Below are 23,922 nucleotides of genomic sequence, written 5' to 3' on the forward strand. Positions count from 1 at the left end.
ACTTGTCAGTTGCCTGATAGTTGTACCTTTACGTGTAAATAGGAATATACATGGTATAGTTGCGCCACACGCACATGATATGACTAAATTATCCCTACTTTAAGCATGCATACCAACATAGTTTCTTTGTGGATAAGGCTCTAATAATTATTCTAATTAAAGTTCCAACAACGAGATCTGGAGTTAAACGTTCGGTATAGTGAATTACGATCAAACTTGTTAAATTATTTCAACTCTTGGCTACAGTAAATTGATTACCCAGAAGGCGCACGTGATGCAAAACCGAAATTAAGATTTTTTTTTTTTGTTAGACATGCCGCCGACGCAAGAAAAAGTTAAACACTACTACTATTATCATAGCCATTAAAATGAAAGAAAAATATATAAATATGACGAAAAGATAGTGAGATTTCGCAAAGAAAACTTCCCACAACATTATGTTACAAAACAAATTTTAAAAATCAATCATATATATATATGGTGTGGAGACGCTTTAAATAAAAATCCAAAACATTTAAGGGTAAACATATGCATAATAAAAGTGATAAACAAACTTAAAAGAAAGAAGTAAAAAAGGAAATGTTATTTTATCCTGCTTACATATTTATATCCGTATTTTCATTGAGTTCATATTTTTTCAATCTACATTGAATCTAGGCGCAGAACCGAACATATATTTTTTTCACTCAAACATATAGTGCTATAGGAGTAACTTAGATTGATTCTCCGTGTGTATAACAGTTACTTACTGAAGGACGACCAGGAATAAATCAACTAGCCAGCCATAAAGGTCATCGTGCACATTAATAAAAAAATTCCCGGGCATAAAATTTACAAAAATATTCACCTTAAAATATATAATTCAAAGTTCGTCCATACAATATACATTTTGTCCATCTGTAAAACCCTAAAACTGTGTATTGCAAATATGCTTTTATTTACAAAATACATGAAAAGTATCGTCATGAAAATATTTTGTATACTACATTGTTTTAGATCGATTTTGTAAGTAAGTATCTGCTGAATCGTGTGAGATAACGGGGGTGAATTTGTATTTATTCTATTGCCCGGAACGGGGGGATTATCGCTTGAGACGACACACGACACGGATCTGTTTACATATGTTGCTATACACTACATGGATGGGTGGATATGAATGGTTATCATGACTAGAGACTACCCGTCCTTCGATACACATCTAATCCAGGTAGTTGTCTGCATTGTCGTGTATTGTTTGTTCTCAGTCTATCATCGACCAATTATAAATCGATCCGTAAAAGTATTGAATACAAAGAGAGCTAAGTACTCAACTCTGTAATGGCATATATGAACATATATACATGCGGAATGTTCCGTGGATTGTCCTTACATCCTGTTGAAATCAGCAAGATCACATACTTTACTGATTCAGTGCTCATTCAGTCGTGATGACCATGGATCTAATCTGAAACTGAACACCGAAGAAAAACAATGGATTACTTATTCGGAATCTGACAATCCTGATGTCAGAATCTACCATGTACATTCTTATATGCTTTTTGTCGTATAGTGTATAAACTGACCATGTTCGAATTTATCTTGACTTAATTTGGACTCGAATCAGAATCGATCACGTTGGAAATGTCAGGACGATATCTCTTAAAGTGATGTACATAAACCCTCACTACAGATCTCATAGATTTGCTTGTAAAGCTATTTAAATAGTTACAGGTAAGTGCGTCTAATATATGAATTATAAATAATATGGATTAAGACTGGATTATGAAATTGATAAACGTTAACAAATGTTACGTACAAAGGTGTCTTAAATACAAGTACATCGTTAAGATGAGGTCGTAATCTGAATTTATGTAAATCTACCGAAGTAATGACCCTGTACATATAACTGTATTAAAGTCCTTATACAGAAGTTTTGTGCAGATGAATCAGGAAAACACAACAGAGAATTTCCGTAATGATATTTTATGTGAGGATGGTTTCACCCTATTGGGTGTAGATGTTGACTTTGAATATTAATTATTTTCTGAACAACTTGTCCGAAAAATATGTGTAACATTTTTCCTTGCAGCCTAAATTTTTGTAATAGATTGACTAGGTACATGCACTTAGAATAATTATTTGTCATAGATTGTCTAGATACAAGCACTTAGATACAATACGTTTTTGTAATATTTAGGTTAGGTCTATGCACTTAGATGCAATTAGCTTTTTTAATAGATAGGGTAGGTACATTCACTTTGATACAGTAAGCTTTTGTAATTGATTGGGTAGGTACATAAACTCACTTAGATCCAGTACGTTATTGTAATTGATTGGGTAGGTACATACATTCACTTAGATACAGTACGATTTTGTAATTGATTGGGCAGGTACATACATTCACTTAGATACAGTACGATTTTGTAATTGATTGGGTAGGTACATACACTCACTTAGATACAGTACGTTTTTGTAATTGATTGGGTAGGTACATGCACTCCCTTAGATACAGTACGTTTTTGTAATTGATTGGGTAGGTACATTCACTTAGATACAGTACGTTTTTGTAATTGATTGGTAGGTACATACACTCACTTAGATACAGTACGTTTTTGTAATAGATAGGGTAGTTACATACACTCACTTAGATACAGTACGTGTTTGTAATCGATTGGATTACTTAGATAAAATACATATATCACGCATATTTCATACATCATTTGATCTCAGTTGAACTATTTGTCACTTACATATCACTTTATTTTAGTGAAACAAGTATTAAACACGACGTCTAAGAAAATCTTCAAAGAGCATTAATTTTACGTCTTTCTAAAATGATTAGAACGGTAATTACGAAAGACTTCTAACACCACTTCACTCCTTCATCTAAATGGAATGCACTCCTTAGAAACTGATAATGCATTAACACCACCTTGACTGCACGATCTAGTCAACATTGAAGTTACCAAATATTATTTACTTTATTCAGATCTTACTGAACTTCCTCTTAAGTATCACACCATATCGTATCCAGATACACTGCATCCATTTCTGCCTTGGAGCAAGTCTTCAAAAAAAATCACATCTCTACAAATTCTTGCAAGTATTCTTGCAAGTTAAATCCTTAATTTCTTCAGGAACAACACATACACAGCCACCGATAAAACTGATTATTTTCTTCTTCCGAGCAATTCTGATATATATATATATATATATATATATATATATATATATATATATATATATATATATATATATATAAGGGAGGGGTAGTAACGTGTCATTCAAGTGAATTCCCTATTCCAGTATGGGCAGCGGCGCAAGTCAAGGGTCTTCAGATGAGCCAAAAACAATTGCGGTATTTGGGGCCACGGGACTTTTAGGGGGTGCAGTAGCTCGGGCGCTGCTGGAGGACCCTACCAATTACAGGGTGCGTGCAATAACAAGGAAGCCTAGTAATGACAAGGCGCGAAAGTTGGCAGAGAAAGGTATCTTCGCTCAGGTTAAACAGTAATTATACTAAAAATGAATAAAAGACTTGTATTCTGAAACAGGACAATATAATGTTTGTTCATGCTGGGTACAAATATTTGAAATATTACGAATTTTGGCTTTTTCATTATTTGCAATGTTATTTTACACCTCTGTCTCTGTGGGTGACAACAAACATATTTGAATGACTATATAAGTGATAATTTTAGTATTTATACAATCTGTGTACGAAGGTGAGGAAAACATTGCATCTGATTTTGTTGGTTTTCTAAACAAAAATATTGTATTTTTAGATAAATAATTTCGTATTTGAGTGTTTGAAAGAAACATATGTTACTTCCTTGTTAAGGATGTATGTTTGGCAGCGTCGATATGATCTAAGTTGACTCTACACGAGAAAAAGCACTGCATTGATGCAAAGATGCGAGTGCCGCGCAAGATTATCTGGTGTGTGTGTGTGTGTGTGTGTGTGTGATTTGCCTTATCCAGACACCAGGTCGACCAGTCCAAGCACTAACCTATTATGATAAGCACCAAGCGAGGCAGTTGTATGTACCATTTCTAAATGTCTTTGGTGTGACTGGGCCTGGGTTCGAACTCTCGACCTCCCGCATCCGAGTCAGACGTTTTAATCGCTAGGCCATCTGAGCGGTCTAGATTATCTATATTAATGTAATGATCTAATTGCCAAAATCTGCTTACTCAGCTTGGCTCATTATCATTAATATGCACTTTTTGTGGTATATTCATTTCAGCTAGTATCAGCATTTTCATCCGAGTTAAACTTGCTGCCAAATGCCAATAAATAAATAAATAAATAAATAAATAAATACGTGATATGATATTTAATTTAGTGTCATCTTGCAGGCGCTGTCATAGTAACTGCCAATATGAACGATATGGAGAGCCTGGAGAAGGCCTTGGACGGTGCATATGCAATGTTTCTTACCACACACTACTGGGAGGAAAGGAATAAAGAGAAAGAAATTGTCAGGGTAAGTTTCATATATGCTCACTCACAATATACATGCAGAGTCATAAAATACATTCATAACTGATACTTCATCACTTAAATAGACGTGGCTAAAAGAACGTGCAATTCCTAAGGAGACTGGGAGCGACAGGGAGTTTGTCAGCACGTTGTTTGTTTTTTTTTCATCTACCTGGTCTATATATCTTATTTACCCGCTCACCCGTTTTCAACTTCCTTATTTAATCTATCTGTCTATCAATATCAAGATCGTCAGCTCATTTTTAAAGTGACATAACTTTGAAGGATAATCGAATATCCCCAGCAGACATATCTCTCTCTCTCTCTCTTGTTTAATTCATTGAGCGCGGATATGAACTTACTTCACTAATACCGATAATTCACGGTAATCTATGTTTCATTGCTTTTGTTTAATTATTAAACCAAACTATAATATAATCAAATTGAAAACAATGATGTACAGTGATTACTAACATGCATGACACAGTTTGATTATTCACCGTTTTCCGTCGACAGGGACTGAATGCAATAGATGCAGCAGTCAAACAGAACGTCAAACATATTATCCTGAATGGGTCCGAGAGTGTCCGAAAGCTGATAGGCAAGGAGTGTAACAATCTCGACTCCAAGGCTGCTATAGAAGAGTATTTGAAGGAAGTAGGTCAGTAGATTGTGGATTTTAATCTTTTTCCTATACTCTGTATCATGCATAACATTTGTATATGTAATGATATTGCACGTGTGCAAAATGTACACACATTTGCATCAGAAAATTTGTAATACATCCGCATGCGTTTTAAATGGATATGCAAATCAGGTACTTTATGTACAAATTATTTTCTTTTTAATTTCACAAATTATAATAATAATGAGATAGGATATTAGGTGAAAACCGTCCATCGATTTGAACAATTTTGATGATGATGATGATGATGATGAGAAAACGATGGCGTATTATGATCATCATCATCATCATCATCAACTGTGCAGCTGTATCGCCAATAGACTAATGCTTTGCGCGCGCACACACACACACACACACACACACACACACACACACACATATATATATATATATATATATATATATATATATATATATATATATATATATATATATATATATATATATATATATATATATACACACTTTACATGCATGGAGATGGATAAACAAGTGTTACTTTGTCCTGTTATTTTAAAAGCAAATCCCACTTTAGTCTCTGGCTGAAAATACAGACAAAAATATGCAAATAAAATATCAGTACCTGTAATGCTTGAAGAAGTGTGATAGGACATCCGAAAATTTATCATAAATTTTAAAATGTTTTGTTTTCCTGTATTGCTTACTAATCGGGCGGAAATTGAAGGCGCTTTATTTTCAACGTCCTGTTATTGGTACATCCTGCAATATTATATGGAGGGCATTGTGTTTTCTATGGCTGTCCGCCCGTCCCTCCGCATGTCAGGCATGCCCAGGAGCTTACTAAAACCTAAACGCATTTTTATTTACTCTTACTGTTGTGCAAATGTAGGCCAAGTTGAATATTCGACATTTCTGTCATGCAACACTGGCTTTTAACCTGCATAATACAGCGTCGTCTTGCATTTGAATCCATCCATCAGTCACTTCAGCTAACATTGATCCACCCATTCCATGCGTTGATGTACACCTAGGTAGGATCGATATACAGGCATATACCTATTTGTGACTGGCTTTAGAAACATGGCACAGAACCAGATAACCATGTATATACATATCTATCGTCTGAAACTTAGCAAATAAAATTGTTTTTACATAACCACTATATATTCTTTTTGCTGTGTTTTTTTATTTCTTAATTACAACTGTTTACTAAACATTTGCAACATGCATTTAGATTTATTAAAATCACAAACCTGTGACGTAGACAGATAAGTTCTTATTTTTGTACCACCAATGAAGTATGTATGCATTCATGCGCCCTTCTTTGTTTTCAGTGAAAACGTTATTAAGCAATAGTTGAAATATAATTCTGTTATTTATTTCCTGAGATTAGATTTTGTTGAATTTCATATTCTACAGGATTCAGGAACTCATGAAGTTTAAAACTAGAGTACACACTTCTCATGGACGCTTTACTTCAGAATCGAGTACTCATGCATGAACGGTCTACTTCACAATCGAGAACACATTTTGCATGAACGGTCTACTTTACAACAGAGAACACACTTTGCATGAACGGTCTACTTCACAATCGATTACACACTTTGCATGAACTGTCTACTTCACAATTGAGTACACACTTTGCATGAACGGTCTACTTCACAGTCAAGTACACACTTTGCATGAATGGTCTACTTCACAATCGAGTACACACTTTGCATAAACGCTTTACTTCACAATCGAGTACACACTTTGCAAATACACACTTTGCATGAACAGTCTACTTCAGAATCGAGTACACACACTCTACTTGAAAGACCTGCCTCACAATCGAGTAAACATTATGCTTGAAAGACCTGCTTTAAAGTTGAGTACACACCGTGCATGAAAAAGGCATGCTTGCAAATGGAGTAGCTGCTATACATGAACGGCCTGTTTCACAAACCAGTACACACTCATCATTAACTGTCTGCATTAAAATCGAGCACAAACCTTTTTTTTTTGAAAGACCTGCTTCAAAATCGAGTAGATACTATGCTTGAAATACCTGCTTCAAAAATTGAGTATACACTATGTTTGAAAGACCTACTTCAAATTCGAGTATACACTATGTTTGACAGGTCTGCTTCAAAATCGAGTATACACTATGCTTGGCAGGTTTGCTTCAAAATTGAGTATATGCTATGCTTGGCAGGCTTGCTTCAAAATCGAGTATACACTATGCTTGAAAGGTCTGTTTCAAAATCGAATATACACTATGCTTGAAAGGCCTGCTTAAAAAATCGTGTATACACTATGCTTGACAGGCTTGCTTCGAAATTGAGTACACACTATGCTTGAAAGACCTGCTTCAAAAATCGAGTATACACTATGCTTGACAGGCTTGCTTCAAAATTGTGTATACACTATGCTTGACAGGCTTGCTTCACAATCGAGTATACACTATGCTTGACAGGCTTGCTTCAAAATTGAGTATACACTATGCTTAACAGGCTTGCTTCAAAATCGAGTATACACTATGCTTGACATGCTTACTTCAAAATTAAGTATACACTATGCTTGAAAGACCTGTTTCAAAATCGAGTATACATTATACTTGAAAGGCCTGTTTCAAAATTCGAGTATACACTTTGCTTGGCAGGTTTGCTTCAAAATTGAGTACACACTAAGCTTGACAGGTTTGCTTCAAAATTGAGTACACACTATGCTTGACAGGCTTGCTTCAAAATCGAGAGTACACTTTGCTTGGCAGGTTTGCTTCAAAATCGAGTATACACTATGCTTAGAAGGCCTGTTTCAAAATCGAGTATACACTATGCTTGACAGGCTTGCTTCAAATTTCGAGTATACACTATGCTTGGCAGGCTTGCTTCAAAATCGAGCATACACTATGCCTGAAATGCCTATTTGAAAATTTTATGTATAAAACTATATATTTTTTGTCCATTTGTTAATAAATAAATACATTAAAATACGCACATGTTAATAGTTTGATGTACGTTCACATGCAAAAATTTACAATAATGACAGAATCTACATACAGTGCAGCTGTCTTTTTTAACACTAACTTTGCGCAATAGAAAAATGGCTATACTTGACTTGTACGATATTAAAAGAGGATCGTTTGGTTTCAGTTTCTTACCATTAGAGTCTAACTTATAAAATGTAGCAGTACCCTCTATTCCTAAGCTTTAGAGAGTTGAGATATAATATTATAATAGCTATTTTAGATAACCTTAGCTTTAGTTCATGGATTGTATTATTAAACGTGTTCTCTGTGTCTCTGTCTATCTGTCCGTCTCTGATGATGTGAAGAAATTACATGCCCATCTTAAGGCTGCTTTTAAGATTTTTGCGCAGACATCACAGCGTTTAATTATTTCAGGTGTAACCTATACGATCATTCGCCTTCCATTCTGGTATGAAAACTTCTATGGCATCTTCCGTCCACACAAAATCAAACATGGAGTCTATGCGATTCGTAAGTATTGTATAGTTTGCTTTATCTCACCTGTGTAAACATGCTGAGATAGATATAGCACCTTTTCTACAGCTACGGCCTCTTCAGCGCTACAATTTTGTGTTAAAGTTTTGTGTTCTCGATTTTCTAAATCAGATGCAAGGGGCGATAACTAATGGTACTGACCGAGTAATTCAACATGTAGTTTGTTTTGCATGCATTTGGCTCAGTTCTGAAAATTGAAGATACAGCTGAGAGCCTAAATGCAATCGTCCTTATTTTTCCCCAAACAATTGTTAAAAAGTTATTCTTATCTATTTCTGCAACATTTATGACGATATGTATTTATAAAGATATACATCAAGAGAGATACAGTTTCCCTATGCATATTAAAGTGCTCATAAATGTTTGAGTGATTAATGGCCCTAAACCGTTGGAATTTTTAGTATGTATGTATGGATCTCTCTCTCTCACTCTCTCTCTCTCTCTCTCTCTCTCTCTCTCTCTCTCTCTATATATATATATATATATATATATATATATATATATATATATATATATATATATATATATATATATATATATATGTTACAGCGCTACCAATCGAGGACGCTGCTATCGATATGATATCTGTCAAGGACGTTGGGCCGTGTGTGATGTCAATTTTGGACAGTCCAAAGCAGTATAGGAATAAGACCATAGGCTTGAGTGCTGACCGCATGACCACAGTTGACATGGCACATGTTTTCTCCAAGCATATTGATAAACAATTCTTCTCGCCTAAGGTAGACAACTGTACATATGGGACTTCACTAACGTCTGTCTTTCTGTCATCTATATTTGTATATGCGTATCTCTTCGTATATCTTTCTGTCTTTCAGTCTGTCCATCCGTTTGTCTCTCTTTTTTTCCGTTTACTATTTCCCGTTTCCACGTTTACAAGATGAGCGTGGGCGTATGCATATATGGGTCCGCCCGAAAGTTTGTTCGTCTGCCCTTTATTTTACGAAATATGGTGTGCACAATTACTTTGGCAGTTTTTGATCGATTTTGATGAAATGTACACATCACAATGATAACCAGATGGTACAAATATTTTATATGATAGACTATTTTTGTTTTGTTTTTACCTTTCGACAAAAGGCTACTGGCGGAAATACGCGTGTCACGTGGACACGTTCGTTGCTTTCCACTTTGATGTGTCCAGAAAGTTTTGTTTTAGTTATATATTATTCTTTCTAAATATAATCTGCCTGTAGCAGAGCATTGACATCACTATTCTTTTAGGATGAGTAGGGAAGAATTAAAAATGTATTTCGATATTTTCCGTGAGATGACGTCGACATGGACAACACATGGTCTAGTTTTGCATACGTAATTTTCTTCCTGCGGCCACGTAGATCATTGGACTATGACGACTTTGCCTCTTCCTGTTGTAGTTCATGCAACTCATATTAATTTTGTTCACTAAGGCGTAAAGAAAATTACAAACATCGCTATTCCTTCTAGTTAATCTATTGCGATGGTCTTATGTAGATAAGACTTTAATATGAAAACCAAACCGACAATGTCAGTGTGATGATTTGCAAGCGTTGTTTAAACTCGGCCCTCTAAATCAGGGATCTCAAACTCAAACCATCCAGAGGGCCGCATGAGGGCATTTTCGATGGCCCAAGGGTTCACCACCTTTGTTACCTATCATGACACCTTGTGACACCAATCATATTGCAGGCCACATAATACGGCTTGGCGGGCCGCGTGTTTGAGACCCCTGCTCTAAATCATTCGATCATGTGCATATACAACGCTTAAAAGTACACAAGTTGGTACCGTTAGCATTGCCGCAGGAGCAGCGCAGACTGCGCGCTTTCTATTTTGTTTTGATTATATATATATATATATATATATATATATATATATATATATATATATATATATATATATATAAAGAAAGGACAGAAAGTTGCACAAAACGTTTGGAAATAAGACCGATCGGATAAACGATTTTCTGGAAAAAGACAAAATCGGGCGCACATGTTAACAGGTGTTCGCACAGACCACGTATCCGATGAAGTCGAAGGCACTTTCGATAGCTCAGTAGTAAAGGGAAGTAATGCCTTCAAGGCGTTCTCGTGATTTTTTAGTGACATCCCCTGCCCTTTGCTTGCATCCTGGAAACATGTTGGCAACAATTACAGACACAAAATGCAAATCTAGACTATCTCCCGAGAAACCAAGATCTCATATATATTAACACGATTAATCAGGCAGGAGGAGAGATCAAAAACCTTCATAATTCTATTAATCCAACTTTATGTTGAAATAAGAAGCATAATCTATTTTCTTCTTTTGATAGCAAGTACTATGCTCAAAAGGCTTCACAGCAGTGTGCTCACCAAGGTGTTGTGCTCGAAAGGTTACACAGACTTATGCTCACCGAAGTGTTGTGCTCAAAAGGTTGCACAGAAGTGTGCTCAGGGATGGTTTGTGTTCAAACCAGTTCTAGAATACGGAACATGAATTCACAGCTTCAAAAGCTGGATAAATAACAGTTTTTAGAGACTTACAATCTACGATAAATGTTAACTGAAAACGGTTAAGCATGGAACAGAGCAGAAATGAAAAGAATGAACCAAACATGCAAGGTTATTGACATATTCTTTGGTATGTGCAACCTTACATTTTATCGAGCTTCGTCCATTCATTTGTATCACGCTTCAAGCACTTGCATCAAAGATACTGATACTATCTGTGTGTTTGACCGTCCGCCCGTCAGCTAATCTCCACCTGGACCACAGGGTGCAATTTCACTAAAATGGGTTTTTACTTGTCTATTTAGCAACAGTGCCAAACCTAATGTCTTGGAATGCAGAAGAGGGTGGGGATTGGGGTTGCTTGTTTGGTTTGTTTGTTCGTTCGTCCGTTCGTTCGTTCGTTATGATTGGTAGGGTTTATAACTAAAAATATGCAACACTTGATATTTTTACCACCGACATTTTTTTTTTAATGCAATCATAATCGCGACACACCAAAATGATTCAAGGCTATTTTATTGATTTCCATGCATGGACCATGGGTTACAGTTCTGGTGGTTTCCTGCGCCATAGTCGCTAAATATGGGGCCGTCCATTTAGTACATACGCATGGAGGGGAAGAGGGGATAACCCAAATGCATATGCTTGCGTATGGGGAGGGGGGTGTCTACTGGTAATGTACGTACGCATAGGAATAGGAAAGGGCGGGGGGAGGGGTTAAACCTCGATAATAATTTGTCTACATCGGCCTTCAAATGAGCCACAGCTACCGCGAGAAGTTGGACTGTGGGAAAAGTATATCTTGTGTGCCGCCGTACCCCTGATTGTTAGCTGTCACGCAGCTCAGTAGCGAGTCTGACACAGACTGGCGGGCTGTCCCATGGATTACATATCTTTCAATCTGGCCTGTCTAAGGCCTGCCGCAAGCTCAAAATTTTAGCTGCCGCGGTGCTCAAGCGGACGTATGTAGGTAGGGTGGGTGGGTAAAAACGTACGCATGTGTACAGATGGAGTGGAAGGGTCAAGCTTTGCCAGATTTTTGCGTACGTACTAACTGGATGGCCCCAAAGCGTATCTGCTATCTGGCCATTTACTATCCAGTTTTGGATGTTATCCCTACGTCCATCGAGTATGAGGTCACGTCTGTATGTTAAGTGCAACAATTTAGTTCGAAAGGTGGCCCCATTAATTTGTTAATTTTCATGATTTAGTGAAGCCAGTCTAATACATCTTATGAAACTAATTTTAAACTATGCACAATTCTTTCAAAATATGTTAATATGTGTTTTTTGCAAACGAAAACTGCAAATACTTAATTGGAGCACATCCGTTGTCAAATCTTAATTTTCGGAGGTGCCTAGTTTTGCCCGATGTGAACTTTCTCGTTTTCGGAGGTAAGTAAATCTTGCTTGTAGTTCAAAATCGCATAATGTCTAAATAGAAGTGATCGGTTTTCAAAACAAAAGTTCCGTTACTTTTGAGGTTTATTCTGGTGGGTATCAGAACATACAGTTTCTTTTTAAGCAATATTCAATAAATATCAAGCAGATTAGCGATGGCTTGAAAGCGAAGTTGTTCCATCTTTTGTTTATGTTCTTGTTGTTCACATTGTTTTCTCCTTATTTCCAACAGATCCGAACTAAGGACTACGAGAAGTTCAACTTTCCCGAAGCTCGAGATTTGGCCGCCATGTTTGAATTATATCAGAAAAATCTTGCACATAGAGATAATAAACTGACCAAAAAGTTGAATCCCCATGTTAGAACCTTTGACAAATGGCTGGAACGGAAGCGATACAAATTAGAAGAGGTACTTGCAGGGGACAAGGAAAATTAATTGGAGCACGGGAAATGAAAGTGTTTTGCATGATGTACAAGAAAGCATTGTAATATAAAAATACAGACAGTCAGGTATATGAAAATACAATTTTGGGATGTACAATTGTTCTAAACTCTGATTCTTCTCCTTTCTTGTTCGAAGCAGGTGAAAAGAGTGACGGAGGAAGAAACATACATCATGTTAGTGTTCACTTGTCAGACGCTCTATTGACACATCGTTCATGAAGATACAAATGCATTTAAGATAACGCAATTACGCTTCGCTTAAAAACTGAAATATTTTTAAATATGGAATTACACGCTTTCGTTTTTGTCATAAGTGCAAAATATACGAAATCACCAACAATGAATCATCATAGTCATCATTTTCAGTTATATATGTTTGGATTCAAAACGATTTATGTCACAGACACTCGGGGACAAGATGCCAAACTAAGCTGACACTTGAGTGAAGTGCATCTTACACATTTAATTTAATTTACTAAAACGAATTATCATTTTTAGTCCGCTGTTACTGATCATGACTACCAATCGCACCAAGGAAAGCAAACCACGCTAAATAGTTATACTTATCGGAATTAAGGATTCCAAGGAAAGCAAAGCACGCTAAATGGACAGTTATACTTATCGGCGTTGCCCCGAGTAGCCGAGTGGTCTAAAGCGCTCTCCGTTACGGATCACTGCCATCTCACTTCTGTCTGCGTGGGTTTGAGTCTAGGATTCGGCCAATGTGGGTATGTGAGAAAGCTTGCCAGTAGCTTCTCGTGGGCCGGTGGTTCTTCCCAGGGTTTTTCCGGGTTCTTCCTCCACAATTAATACTGGCCGCCATGCATAGCCTATCGTGTGCTGAAAAATGGCGTTAAACCCCACAACAACATACTAATCGGCATTAAGGATTCCAAGAAAAAAAGCACGCTAAATAGACAGTTATACTTATCGGCATTAAAGATTCCAAGGAAAGCAAAGTACGCTAAATAGACAGTTATACTTATCGGCATTAATGATTCCAAGGAAAGCAAAGTGCGCTAAATGGACAGTTATACTTATCGGCATTAATGATTCCAAGGAGGCAAGAGGAGATAGATTCTACAGTTCAATTCATTTAAATTAATAATCCAGTCTTCATGTGCCTGTGATCGAATATCACTTTGCTTTGATGAACAAAATAATATTAAAAAACAACGACTCACTGAAACACAATGGGAGGTTTCCATTTAACTGATATTGCTGGCTTTCTGTTAACAGCGCAGTGCATTCCTACATGGCATACGACATTAAAACAAAACTTTCAGCACGAATTCGTGACATCACCTAAAAGTGATGCCAACGTGATTCTTTCTGCTAACACAGAGGCACTAACAGCCGTTTTATTGTGGTAGAATTATTCAAGATTAAGCAATCTAATAATGACCTTGACGGCTTTATATTTGCAAGAAACATGAAAAAGCACGTTGTAGCATTCCAGAGCAAGTTTCTGCTGCACATTGGGTTTACATGCTTATTCCTCTAAAATGATCTCTCCGATATCAGATGCACTAGTGAAGATATGAGAGAGAGAGAGAGAGAGAGAGAGTTTAAGGAATTTCATTTTTCATACTACATCAATGTAAAACCTCTATTGAAACTATTGTCGTTAGTGTGACAATTTCAGAGTGACAAAAGGTAACTGAAAATGAAATAGAAAGAAACAGAAATCATTCATATTTTTAATAATTTCCGAAATTTAGATTGCAAGTCTACTTCATTGAATCTAAATCATGCTAAAAGCTTACCATATTTTACTGTATTATCTTCTTTTCCACAAACAGTTTCTAACACTAATCGATCTGGAACCTTCTTTTGGGTATAATCGCAACACCTCTGGCTTTTTCAATGAGCGGAGAAAAAACCCCCATCTCCAATGTAATAGCGTCGATGTATATGTTTTATTCGCTCACATCAGGCTGCAGTTATGTTATAGACACATGACTAATAATTTCATAATGGTATTGAATATACAATAATAGTTTTTTTTTTGGTTTTTTTTGTTAATTGTGGCGGGCCAGAGATGTTGTGTTTGCGGGTGTATATGAAACTAGTGTAGCATGTTTCGTTTAGTGAAATACTAAGAAATAGTCAAACCTTATTGTGATTACAAGTCTGTGGACGTGTGTGTTCTGACTGACGCCGTGTAACGCAATAGAGATGAGAAATATTAGAAATTGGAGAAAAATGTATTGATGTTGTCCTTGAAATAAACATACAGATATTATAAATGTTAAAATGCGAATATGTCCTTAGACGAGAACATATTCTTTGATAAAAGTTATGAATACCTACTCGTCTTTCTTCGTTCTTTTCCCTTAATGAAGCACGTGCAAAAAGGGAATATTATGACGGATATTATAAACACACTTGTGGTGCCATTTTTTTCTGACAACAGTGGGTAAAGCGTTTGCATACTTCGACCGCTATAATTATATAGACAGTATGTAATGGAGGCAAAAACGATTTTTTTTTTCAAACACAGCGGAGCAATTCCTTTCACTATCAACACAAATATCCCACCACTTTTCTGGAATGTTTGTGTGAGGTCTCTGCTGCGTAATAACGGGCATATCCAAGTGTACATATATTCATTCTGTTACTTCGTCTTTACACGATTACATCCACTCAATAACAACTGATATACTATGTTCTCAAAAATTGATTTTGTTTCAAGTAGAATTTTTTATTTTGTTCCCGGCAAGTCGATTTCTGTATTAGTTAGAATTTACTTATATGCTGCATCATACATACAAGCTCGATTTAATTTATATAAACCAATGCTTATGTGAATGTTGTTCAAAATTAGACTCAGATTAATCACTTAAAATGTGTCACCTAATCACCGGATAAATATGCCTTTGAACAAATTAGCTGAACCTAATTAAAAACGAGCAAGGACTTCATAAAGAAGTTTTCTTATAGAGATTAGTGGGTAGGAAAGAATCCATCTCTTCTTTGCAGAAGCTTCTCTGCGAGTAAAAGTTAGAAATCTTTCTTGTACTGTTTCTGTCATACACTTTTTCTCTATGCGATCGCCATTTGTAACATGAACAAGAACAAACTGAAATGATTTCGTTGTACTCTGGTCGTTCTTGTGCATTTAAGACAACGTTCCCATTAGATGTGATGACGTCTCCATCCAAACGAACGGCATTCAGCGCAGCAGCAGCAGCTTCCAGCTCGTCCCTTCGTTTATCTTCGGTGTTCATCGTTAAAAACCGAAGAACTAGTAAATTCATAGCTGCAGATATAACTGTTAACCCAAATAAGATGAAGATCATGCTCATGACTACATATTGAGGATTTGTTTGAAGGGAATCTCCTTTCTGGAGAGCCACAAAATCTCCGAAACCTATCGTTGTAAGGGTGATGAAACAGTAATAGAACGCATCCACGAGATTCCATCCCTCATAATGCCAGAACAGAAGAGCGCCGCTTGTGAGCACAATGGTTGAAAGATTCATTGTAACCAGGATAACGTTTGTTTCGGACACCTCGGCGTTCTTCATCTTGAAGCATTTCTTGATTTGTTTTAGCAGGTAGGTAATAAAAACATTGAGTCGCTCACCAACACTTTGGAACATGATGATGCACAGCGGTATGCCAGCTAAAGCGTAGAACATGCACAAAATCTTGCCGCCCACTGTCTGTGGAGTGCTGTGACCATACCCTGAAATGAAAAGCAAAATATACTGAAAGCTTCATTTGCGCCATCGAGAATGCAAAAACACTATCCAAACTTCATATTCACGAATCGTCTGATGAAGTCGCTATAAACGGCTCACTGCACTCAACTCTATAAGCACAAATCTGATTTACGTTGAAGTAACATAACTTTTAAAACTCGAAGCTATTACATGCCTAACGATCTAACGTAGATGAAATGTTCCAACAACTTCAGACAAGAAATGCCTTTGGGCAGTGTCAAGTGCAACAGCTACGCAGTCAGCGAAGCTAACTGCTCTTTTTAAAAAATAAATAATATTAGATAAGTTAATCTTTCCATGTTCTGATATAGATTGTTCTAACGTCACCTATCGACGTGTCTTGACCTGCATGTCGTTGTAGTGCATTTTCTACCTTTCACCAAACGTAGTAGAAGCATACAATATTATCACTGTCCACCCGTCCACTTGTGCGTCCGTTTGTCCGCGACACCTAGGTTAGGTTTGCGTTTAGGTTACTTCGGACACCGTGGTGGGGCATCCATCTTCCTAGAACAACTTTCTGGGTTATTTACTTGCATAGTCCTTTTTATCAGGTGTTCTCTATCACGGATACAGAAATGTGATATAGATGTATAAAATTACAATAACTTACACCACAACTGTTATTAGTAAAGTATGGCACTTGAACGTCACAGGTTGGGGGTCAAAATAGCTCTATACGGATAAGGGTAATTTAACATTAAATCTCCATTTCGGACAATTATACGATGTGGTCATTAGTCTATGGGTTAACATTATGGAGCTCTTTGCGGACAACGGGAATTTAACATTTATTCATAAGTTAATGCGTTGAACATCTATGAGACAAGAGGAATTTAGCACTAGTTCATAGATTAACAGTATATACCTTTTATGTGGACAAGGGAACTTCACATTATTCCATATAATTAACATTAGAATGACCTTCCAGCGTCAGTGGAAATTTAATAAGAGTCTATAGGTTTAACATCAGTATGACACTCTAGTGTTGATAGGGAGACCGATACATGTCTATAGGTTTACAAGGGTGGAACTGACTGGCTGAAAGTGTGTTGCAAAATATACATTATCAGTTTGATTCTGCACTTTATACTTCTGCGTCGTGTCACCATACATTTGATGGGATCTTCTATTGAAATGCGCTGTTGATAAGGAGTAGCGTGAATCTAAGGTTTGCGTTTACTTTAAAGTTGTTACGGTATATGTCCCTTTCTTACTGAACTGATTTATAAACATAACACATGGTGGCAACACGTAAAACATTGCTACACGGTCAAGCAATGCTAAACCTTGGCGTAGGTTGAGGTTTTCGAGTACTTTATAATAGTTCTGAGATTTATTTAGGTTTAACATAGCAAATAACATTTGCAACTCGACTGATCGATCGAGATAGCACACCATTTGACATAAATGACTAATACACATACGAAATGACAACACACCATCTTACTAACTTGCACTAATACCTACTGACCCTAGGTGTAAGTGATCGTCAGCAGGCGTGAGTGCTTGTCAGTAGAACGGATTGATAGTATGACGGCGTATTAGTTTGTGGGTGTTGGTCAGTGTAGGTCTGTGTGAGTGTTGGTCAGCAGATGTGAGGGATGATCAGTTGTTAAGAATCTTAGGAGAACTGAGTTCTGGATAGTAGGATTCGTTCCGTAATATGGCATGTTGGTCAGTCGCTATGGGTGTTTGGCAATTATATCTAATGTTTTTATCTCTTGATTAATCAGTCGAATCGCACATTTGATTTGCTGTTTCAACTCATAAAATGTAACGTCTAAAAGTACACGAAAACTTTAACTTACGCCATGGTCTGACCTTGTTTAACAGTGTAGGAATATCTCGCATTATTTTTCACTATGTTCTTTCTCTCTCTCTCTCTCTCTCTCTCTCTCTCTCTCTCTCTCTCTCTCTCTTGTCCAGTCGCAGAACAATGTCCCCTGTAAAAACTTCAATGTACAAGAAAATATTAGGTTTGACGGTGTCGCAAATTCTCGCTTCTTTTAGCCATATACATCCCCACCTTGTTCAACCTATGGACGATTAGTAACTCCTCCTCTAACGCCAGAGGGTCATACTATTGCTAAACCTGAAGCCTAATTATATATTCCCATTGACACTAGAAATGTCATACAAATGTTAGTCATGTAGACTAATGTTAAATTCCCCCTGTCTGCAAAAAGCTCATAATGTTAACATATGGACTAATGTTAATTTCAAATTGCCTACAAAGGGTCCAATTTCAAAATGGCAGCCATGATGTTATACCCCCTTGTCACCATAGACCCATTTAATGTTATTCACATGGACAAGTCTTAAATTCTTATTAACTACATAGCGCCATTATTACAAATGGAGGTGCAATTACAAATTTCCCGTGTCCATATAGGGCCATTTATAAACCCCTTTGCCATCTTTCAAAATGGTAGAGTAATGGTAAATTCCCCTGTCCTCTGGGTACCATTCTGACCCTTAAGTGACATTTCTAAATGGATGCAATACGTTAAATTCCACTTGTCCGTATAGAGCTATTTGCGAACCAAAAGTGTTAATGTTCACAATGGAAGCATTGTGTTAAGTTCCTCTTGTCCACAGGTTGTCATTTTGACTCAAAGTACAACACTTCACTACCATTGTTATAACTGAAATTATAGAATCCAGGTTTGTACCTCCTAGTATACTAACACAAACTTTGAAATGCTCAGATTTACTATCAGTACGTGCCATTTCAATGTAATGCTCAGTCAGCAAACACAGTAAACACAGCAGACATGAATTATAATAGCACGGGAAATTCATTCTTGGTAAGCATTTTAGTTAAATCGCTTGCAACAATGATGTATTGTCATCGCAAACACTAGTTTTCCCTTGTATTAACTTTACCAGTTAATCATTAAATCGATAGAAATACATATTTCATCAAACCATGTTACGCATTAAATCCGAATAATAATGAAAACAATATCTAATTAAGTACTTTATGGATAGTACAAAGCAGTGGATGAAAGATCTTTGATTTTATTGTACAGTACAAATTGGATACCATAGCTTGCCGGTAGTATGGACTACAATCTAATTAATTTGCCAGTAGCCAGGACTACAGTCTGATCAAGTATCATTTTAAACGAGTTTCTCGTGTTGAAACAGTGAGGAATCCATGCGGTATGAAGAGCATCAGGGAATAAAATGGCAACCCTCGGGGTACTCATACCCCCAGGACTCAGTACGTCGATACTAATGCATGTTCGTAACAGCTGGACCAATTATCTCTTACAATAACATTGGAACGTTAATACAACGGACTGCAGCAGCACTAGATTAAGGGGTGATTTTTATTTCTTCAAGTTGAAAGTTGCATATTGACACGAGATCTTAAGTATTGACGAAAACTATTTGGTAACTTTAATAAACTTATGTCATTCATTTAGCATAACCTTTGGTACACTTTTGGGAATACATACCTGACAGAAAGTAGAGCAAATATGCCATTCATTGAATTTTAAACGAGCAACGAGTATCGATTGTTTTTCTAATTTGCAATGTTTGCATGTAAAAATAAAACAGATTTGGATTAGAAGTTATGACACGAATACAACAAAACGTTTAAAGTCATTCTTAAACTAATTCAATAGATACTTCCAAAGTGTAATCATGCAATCCGTTACCAAACAGTTTCTAGTCATAATCTGCTCTTAGAAAAGGAGAAACAACTATTGGTCCATTTTTTTTGCTCTGCACAGCGTTCCTTTATTAAACCATCGCTACTGGCTACTGATACCTATCTTCCACGATTTATTCACACTGCTTAACGTGCTGCGCGGACTCCAACTCCTAAATCTTTTCTCTTCATGCCACGAAAGTTACACTGGGCGTATTTTGTCAGAATGAATATGTCTCTCGCACAATAGCTCAGACGCTTAGACCTACTTTAGAAGTTTACATTATTTACAAATAATGACTCATTCCACAGAATGTCTGCATCTTAAGGGTTCTTCGTCATTCATTTAATAATAGAACTGATATGTTATTTAATATAGAAATGTACATGTGTGTGCGCATGTGTATATATATATATATATATATATATATATATATATATATATATATATATATATATACATATATATATATATATATATATATATATATATATATATATATATATATATATATATATATATATATGCTGCGCTTGTTAGTAAAATTCATAATTATGATAATTTGTATCTACATACATTTTCTTTAAACAATATAGATTGCATAGTTAAATGCATGTTTTGTTAATGGCTTAATTGTGTTCTTAGCCTTTAATAACTTATGCAGAAAAGGAAGTGTGTCATGCATAGACATGGCTGGTTTGGGATAAATTTGTGAAGGCCAAATTGTGTTAAAAATATTTACTTTGGTTTTAGTTTTCATATTCCTCAAAGGAATTGCCTCTGGAAATCTTTTTGGATACACAATATGGTCAGCAAGTATTGGTAACATATTTAGTCTTAGGTAAGGGACAGACACAGTCTACAATTATTCTGTTAAATGGTTAGTCAAATGCAGGAATATGTTGCAGGTGAGCCTTAATGGATTTTCTTACCATTTGACAAGTGTGACGATATATACAGTATATACAAACATCGTTTTTAATTTGTGGCCAATACAAATGATTCAAACTTTTGTGGTACATATTATTGACCCCTAAATGACCAGACAAGGGTGTTTCATGGGCTAGACTAAAAGACGTTTCTGTCGATACGACTTGGGAACAATAATGTGATAGCTCACTGGCCACTCGTCACCAGGCGGTACCGTACTTGGTCTCTATTTCCTTTTAAGGACCCCATTTTAAACAAATTAACAGTCACCGTGTGGCTTCAATTTCGCTAATAGTCCTCTGTAGAAATAGGAAATCTCAGGATCTTGTCAGCAAAAGGAAAAACCTCCTGATCAACATCATTCTTAAGAGCTCTTTTTGCCATAGCTCTAGTAACTGGGTATAAATCAGGGATTTAAAAAAAATAGAATCGACTTTCTGATCCAAACAAGGCTTGTCAGTTAAAATGGATTAACCACAACCTTACCTCCACCTAGGCCATTGCTTTGTAATAAATGGGTAAAGACGCCATTGTTCCGACTGTCATTGGTCTGATAACACATTTACACAGTGGAGAGGAACATTAACAAAGTCGCACTCTACTCCCTGAATAAGAACACACCCATTAGAAGAAGACTGCTCAGTAAAAAGTCAATTACCTGTAAATAACAGACTCTGAGAAGCTCCTGTGTCCCTTAACATTTTAATAGGGATAGACTTGGCAGAATCACCAATATGTGACATAGAACATGTCAACATGAATGGTTCATAATTCAACATAACAAAATCAGACTCAGATTTGTTTGTCCCAACCACTGTACTGCTTTCAGTTTATGTCCGAGAAGTCGATCTCTTGTAAAGAAGAGAATTTGGAATAGCTCTGTCTTTATTCTGCTGCTTTATTTCAATCTGCAACAATCGGAACTAACGTACGGTACCCTTTCTTCTAGCAATACGTGCACGTAGGAAGAGATACGGACTTCTGATCCGTCTTATCAGAAACTTGATTCCTAAACGTTTGTCAGATTGCGACTTGCAAGTACTCGTCTGAGATTGAAATGGATTTTTTTAAATCAAAATTAAACTGGCGAGAAGAGGATTTATTGTCCAAAAAAACTTGGTGAGTCAAGGAATAATCATCAGCTGTAGGAGCAGCATTTTTTTATACAAAGTTTTGACAGTTTGATCATCAGAGTAGAATTTAATGTCACACACACACACACACACACACGCACACACATATATAGCCCTATCACCATTTTAATAAGTCTAGCAGATAAACTAACAGGGGTTGAATCTAATAAACGTTGTGACTCACCAATTGCAGTTACCAACGTCAGTGAGAAGTACAAGGATCCGGCGAATTTCCACTGTACCCCTGAGTAGTACGGTATTGTTTTCATGACGTTACGTTTTAGAATCGCGTAATCGTCATCGGAAATATTATAAGTGGTGCGGATTTCCTTTTCTTCCTTCCGTAAGGCGATGTGTCGTTCTCTCTCAAAAGTTGACTCCAGTGCGTCAAACATGGCTGCACCAACTAACAGGTACGTAAACGTGCACACAATCAAGGACAATGTCCGAACATTCTGTTTTTTCATATCCATTATTTCTGTCTAAATTCCAAACACAAGGTCAAGGACAGATGGGATTTTGCATCAGTTCCATCTGAAATATATATATATATATATATATATATATATATATATATATATATATATATATATATATATATATATATATATACGTATTTGGCTCACATGAAAAAGGAGAGCATATTACGATTAAAAGAATTCATGTTAATATCTAACAAATGCAAATGTGATACATCCATTTTAAAGCTTTAGAACCGAGTAATTTTACTGTTTCTCCATGTTTCGACATTAACATGGGAATATGATATAGAATATGTATGCTTGTGTGTATATATGTATTTGGTTCAATTGCATGTCAGTACAATTCAGGTCATGTGTTGCCAAGTTCAGTTTTCCTCCTAAAGACACGTGCCGAAGATAAAAGCCCAGAAGGCTAAAATCCCTAAATATCAAGGGAAATAGTTTGAGGATAATGCGCTTGTCAAGAAATGCAAGACCTTTCCCAGCGTCAAAATTATCACGGGTGGTATATGTGGGCAAAAGAGTTGTCCTCTTTAGACGCCTCATAAGAGAGCGAATCATGATCGCAGTGGGCACGTGTGTGTGTGTGTGTGTGTGTGTGTGTGTGTGTGACCAATACGAATGAATGCTGTAACAAATATATTGGTATTAAGAAACATACCTGAAGAATAATTATAATCTAATAATGGCGTGAAAAATAAAACAAATACATAATTTTAGTATATTTTCTTAATGCATGTCAGGTGAATCAAAAAGTACCTAACTGCATTTCTGAAGGAGCGAGGTAACCATTCTGTTGTCTTGGCTAATCTTTGCAAAAATAGCCAACGGTAGCAAACAAATGGTAATAAAATAAAGCAATATGATGCCTTTAAGGTCAAGTTGATTCCCAAAACGAAATACAATAGTCTGTTTCAGATAAGTACGATTTTAAGTATAATTTAAAAAAAACAGAGATAAAGGTTCTTTTTATATTTTGTTAGCAATGCATAAATTACAAGATGTTACCTATGTCGTTCAAAAAAAAAAAAAAAAAAA

At 36.3% G+C, this 23,922-nt stretch overlaps 3 protein-coding genes across 4 annotated transcripts in view; 1 reads left to right on the forward strand and 2 right to left on the reverse strand.

Annotated features, from left to right (window-relative positions):
* The window catches only part of LOC149783196 (two pore potassium channel protein sup-9-like), a 39,303-nt gene that overhangs the window by 14,278 nt on the left and 1,103 nt on the right, over positions 1 to 23,922 (reverse strand). The window lies entirely within an intron of this gene.
* On the forward strand, positions 1,192 to 15,258 carry LOC149783197 (nmrA-like family domain-containing protein 1). 2 transcript variants are annotated; one of them, XM_089931428.1, is made up of 7 exons: positions 1,192 to 1,710; positions 3,286 to 3,467; positions 4,339 to 4,466; positions 4,979 to 5,123; positions 8,494 to 8,589; positions 9,163 to 9,353; positions 12,735 to 15,258. In XM_089931428.1, exons 2-7 carry the CDS (start codon positions 3,287 to 3,289, stop codon positions 12,936 to 12,938), a joined length of 945 nt encoding a protein of 314 aa, XP_089787554.1. In that variant the 5' UTR covers positions 1,192 to 1,710; position 3,286; the 3' UTR covers positions 12,939 to 15,258. The 2 variants fall into 2 exon arrangements, with proteins under 2 accessions (XP_089787554.1, XP_089787555.1); XM_089931429.1 differs by lacking the exon at positions 8,494 to 8,589.
* Positions 14,633 to 22,922, reverse strand: LOC149783198 (two pore potassium channel protein sup-9-like). The gene is made up of 2 exons (XM_089931427.1): positions 22,587 to 22,922; positions 14,633 to 16,637 (listed from the first exon to the last, which is right to left on the reverse strand). Exons 1-2 carry the CDS (start codon positions 22,873 to 22,875, stop codon positions 15,868 to 15,870), a joined length of 1,059 nt encoding a protein of 352 aa, XP_089787553.1. The 5' UTR covers positions 22,876 to 22,922; the 3' UTR covers positions 14,633 to 15,867.

Source organism: Sinohyriopsis cumingii, chromosome 14 (assembly GCF_028554795.1).
Source record: "Sinohyriopsis cumingii isolate HCF-2022 chromosome 14, ASM2855479v2, whole genome shotgun sequence".
Classification (NCBI taxonomy): domain Eukaryota; kingdom Metazoa; phylum Mollusca; class Bivalvia; order Unionida; family Unionidae; genus Sinohyriopsis; species Sinohyriopsis cumingii.

What these genes read in the sequence shown, in the direction of transcription:
- LOC149783198 (XM_089931427.1), bottom strand. Translation starts at nt 22,875, where the DNA reads ATGGATATGAAAAAACAGAATGTTCGGACATTGTCCTTGATTGTGTGC. An exon ending in GACGTTGGTAACTGCAATTG is followed by an intron (nt 16,638 to 22,586) that starts GTGAGTCACAAC and finishes TTTTCATTTCAG; the next exon opens with GGTATGGTCACAGCACTCCA.
- LOC149783197 (XM_089931428.1), top strand. Translation starts at nt 3,287, where the DNA reads ATGGGCAGCGGCGCAAGTCAAGGGTCTTCAGATGAGCCAAAAACAATT. An exon ending in AGAGTATTTGAAGGAAGTAG is followed by an intron (nt 5,124 to 8,493) that starts GTCAGTAGATTG and finishes TAATTATTTCAG; the next exon opens with GTGTAACCTATACGATCATT. An exon ending in ACATGGAGTCTATGCGATTC is followed by an intron (nt 8,590 to 9,162) that starts GTAAGTATTGTA and finishes TATATGTTACAG; the next exon opens with CGCTACCAATCGAGGACGCT.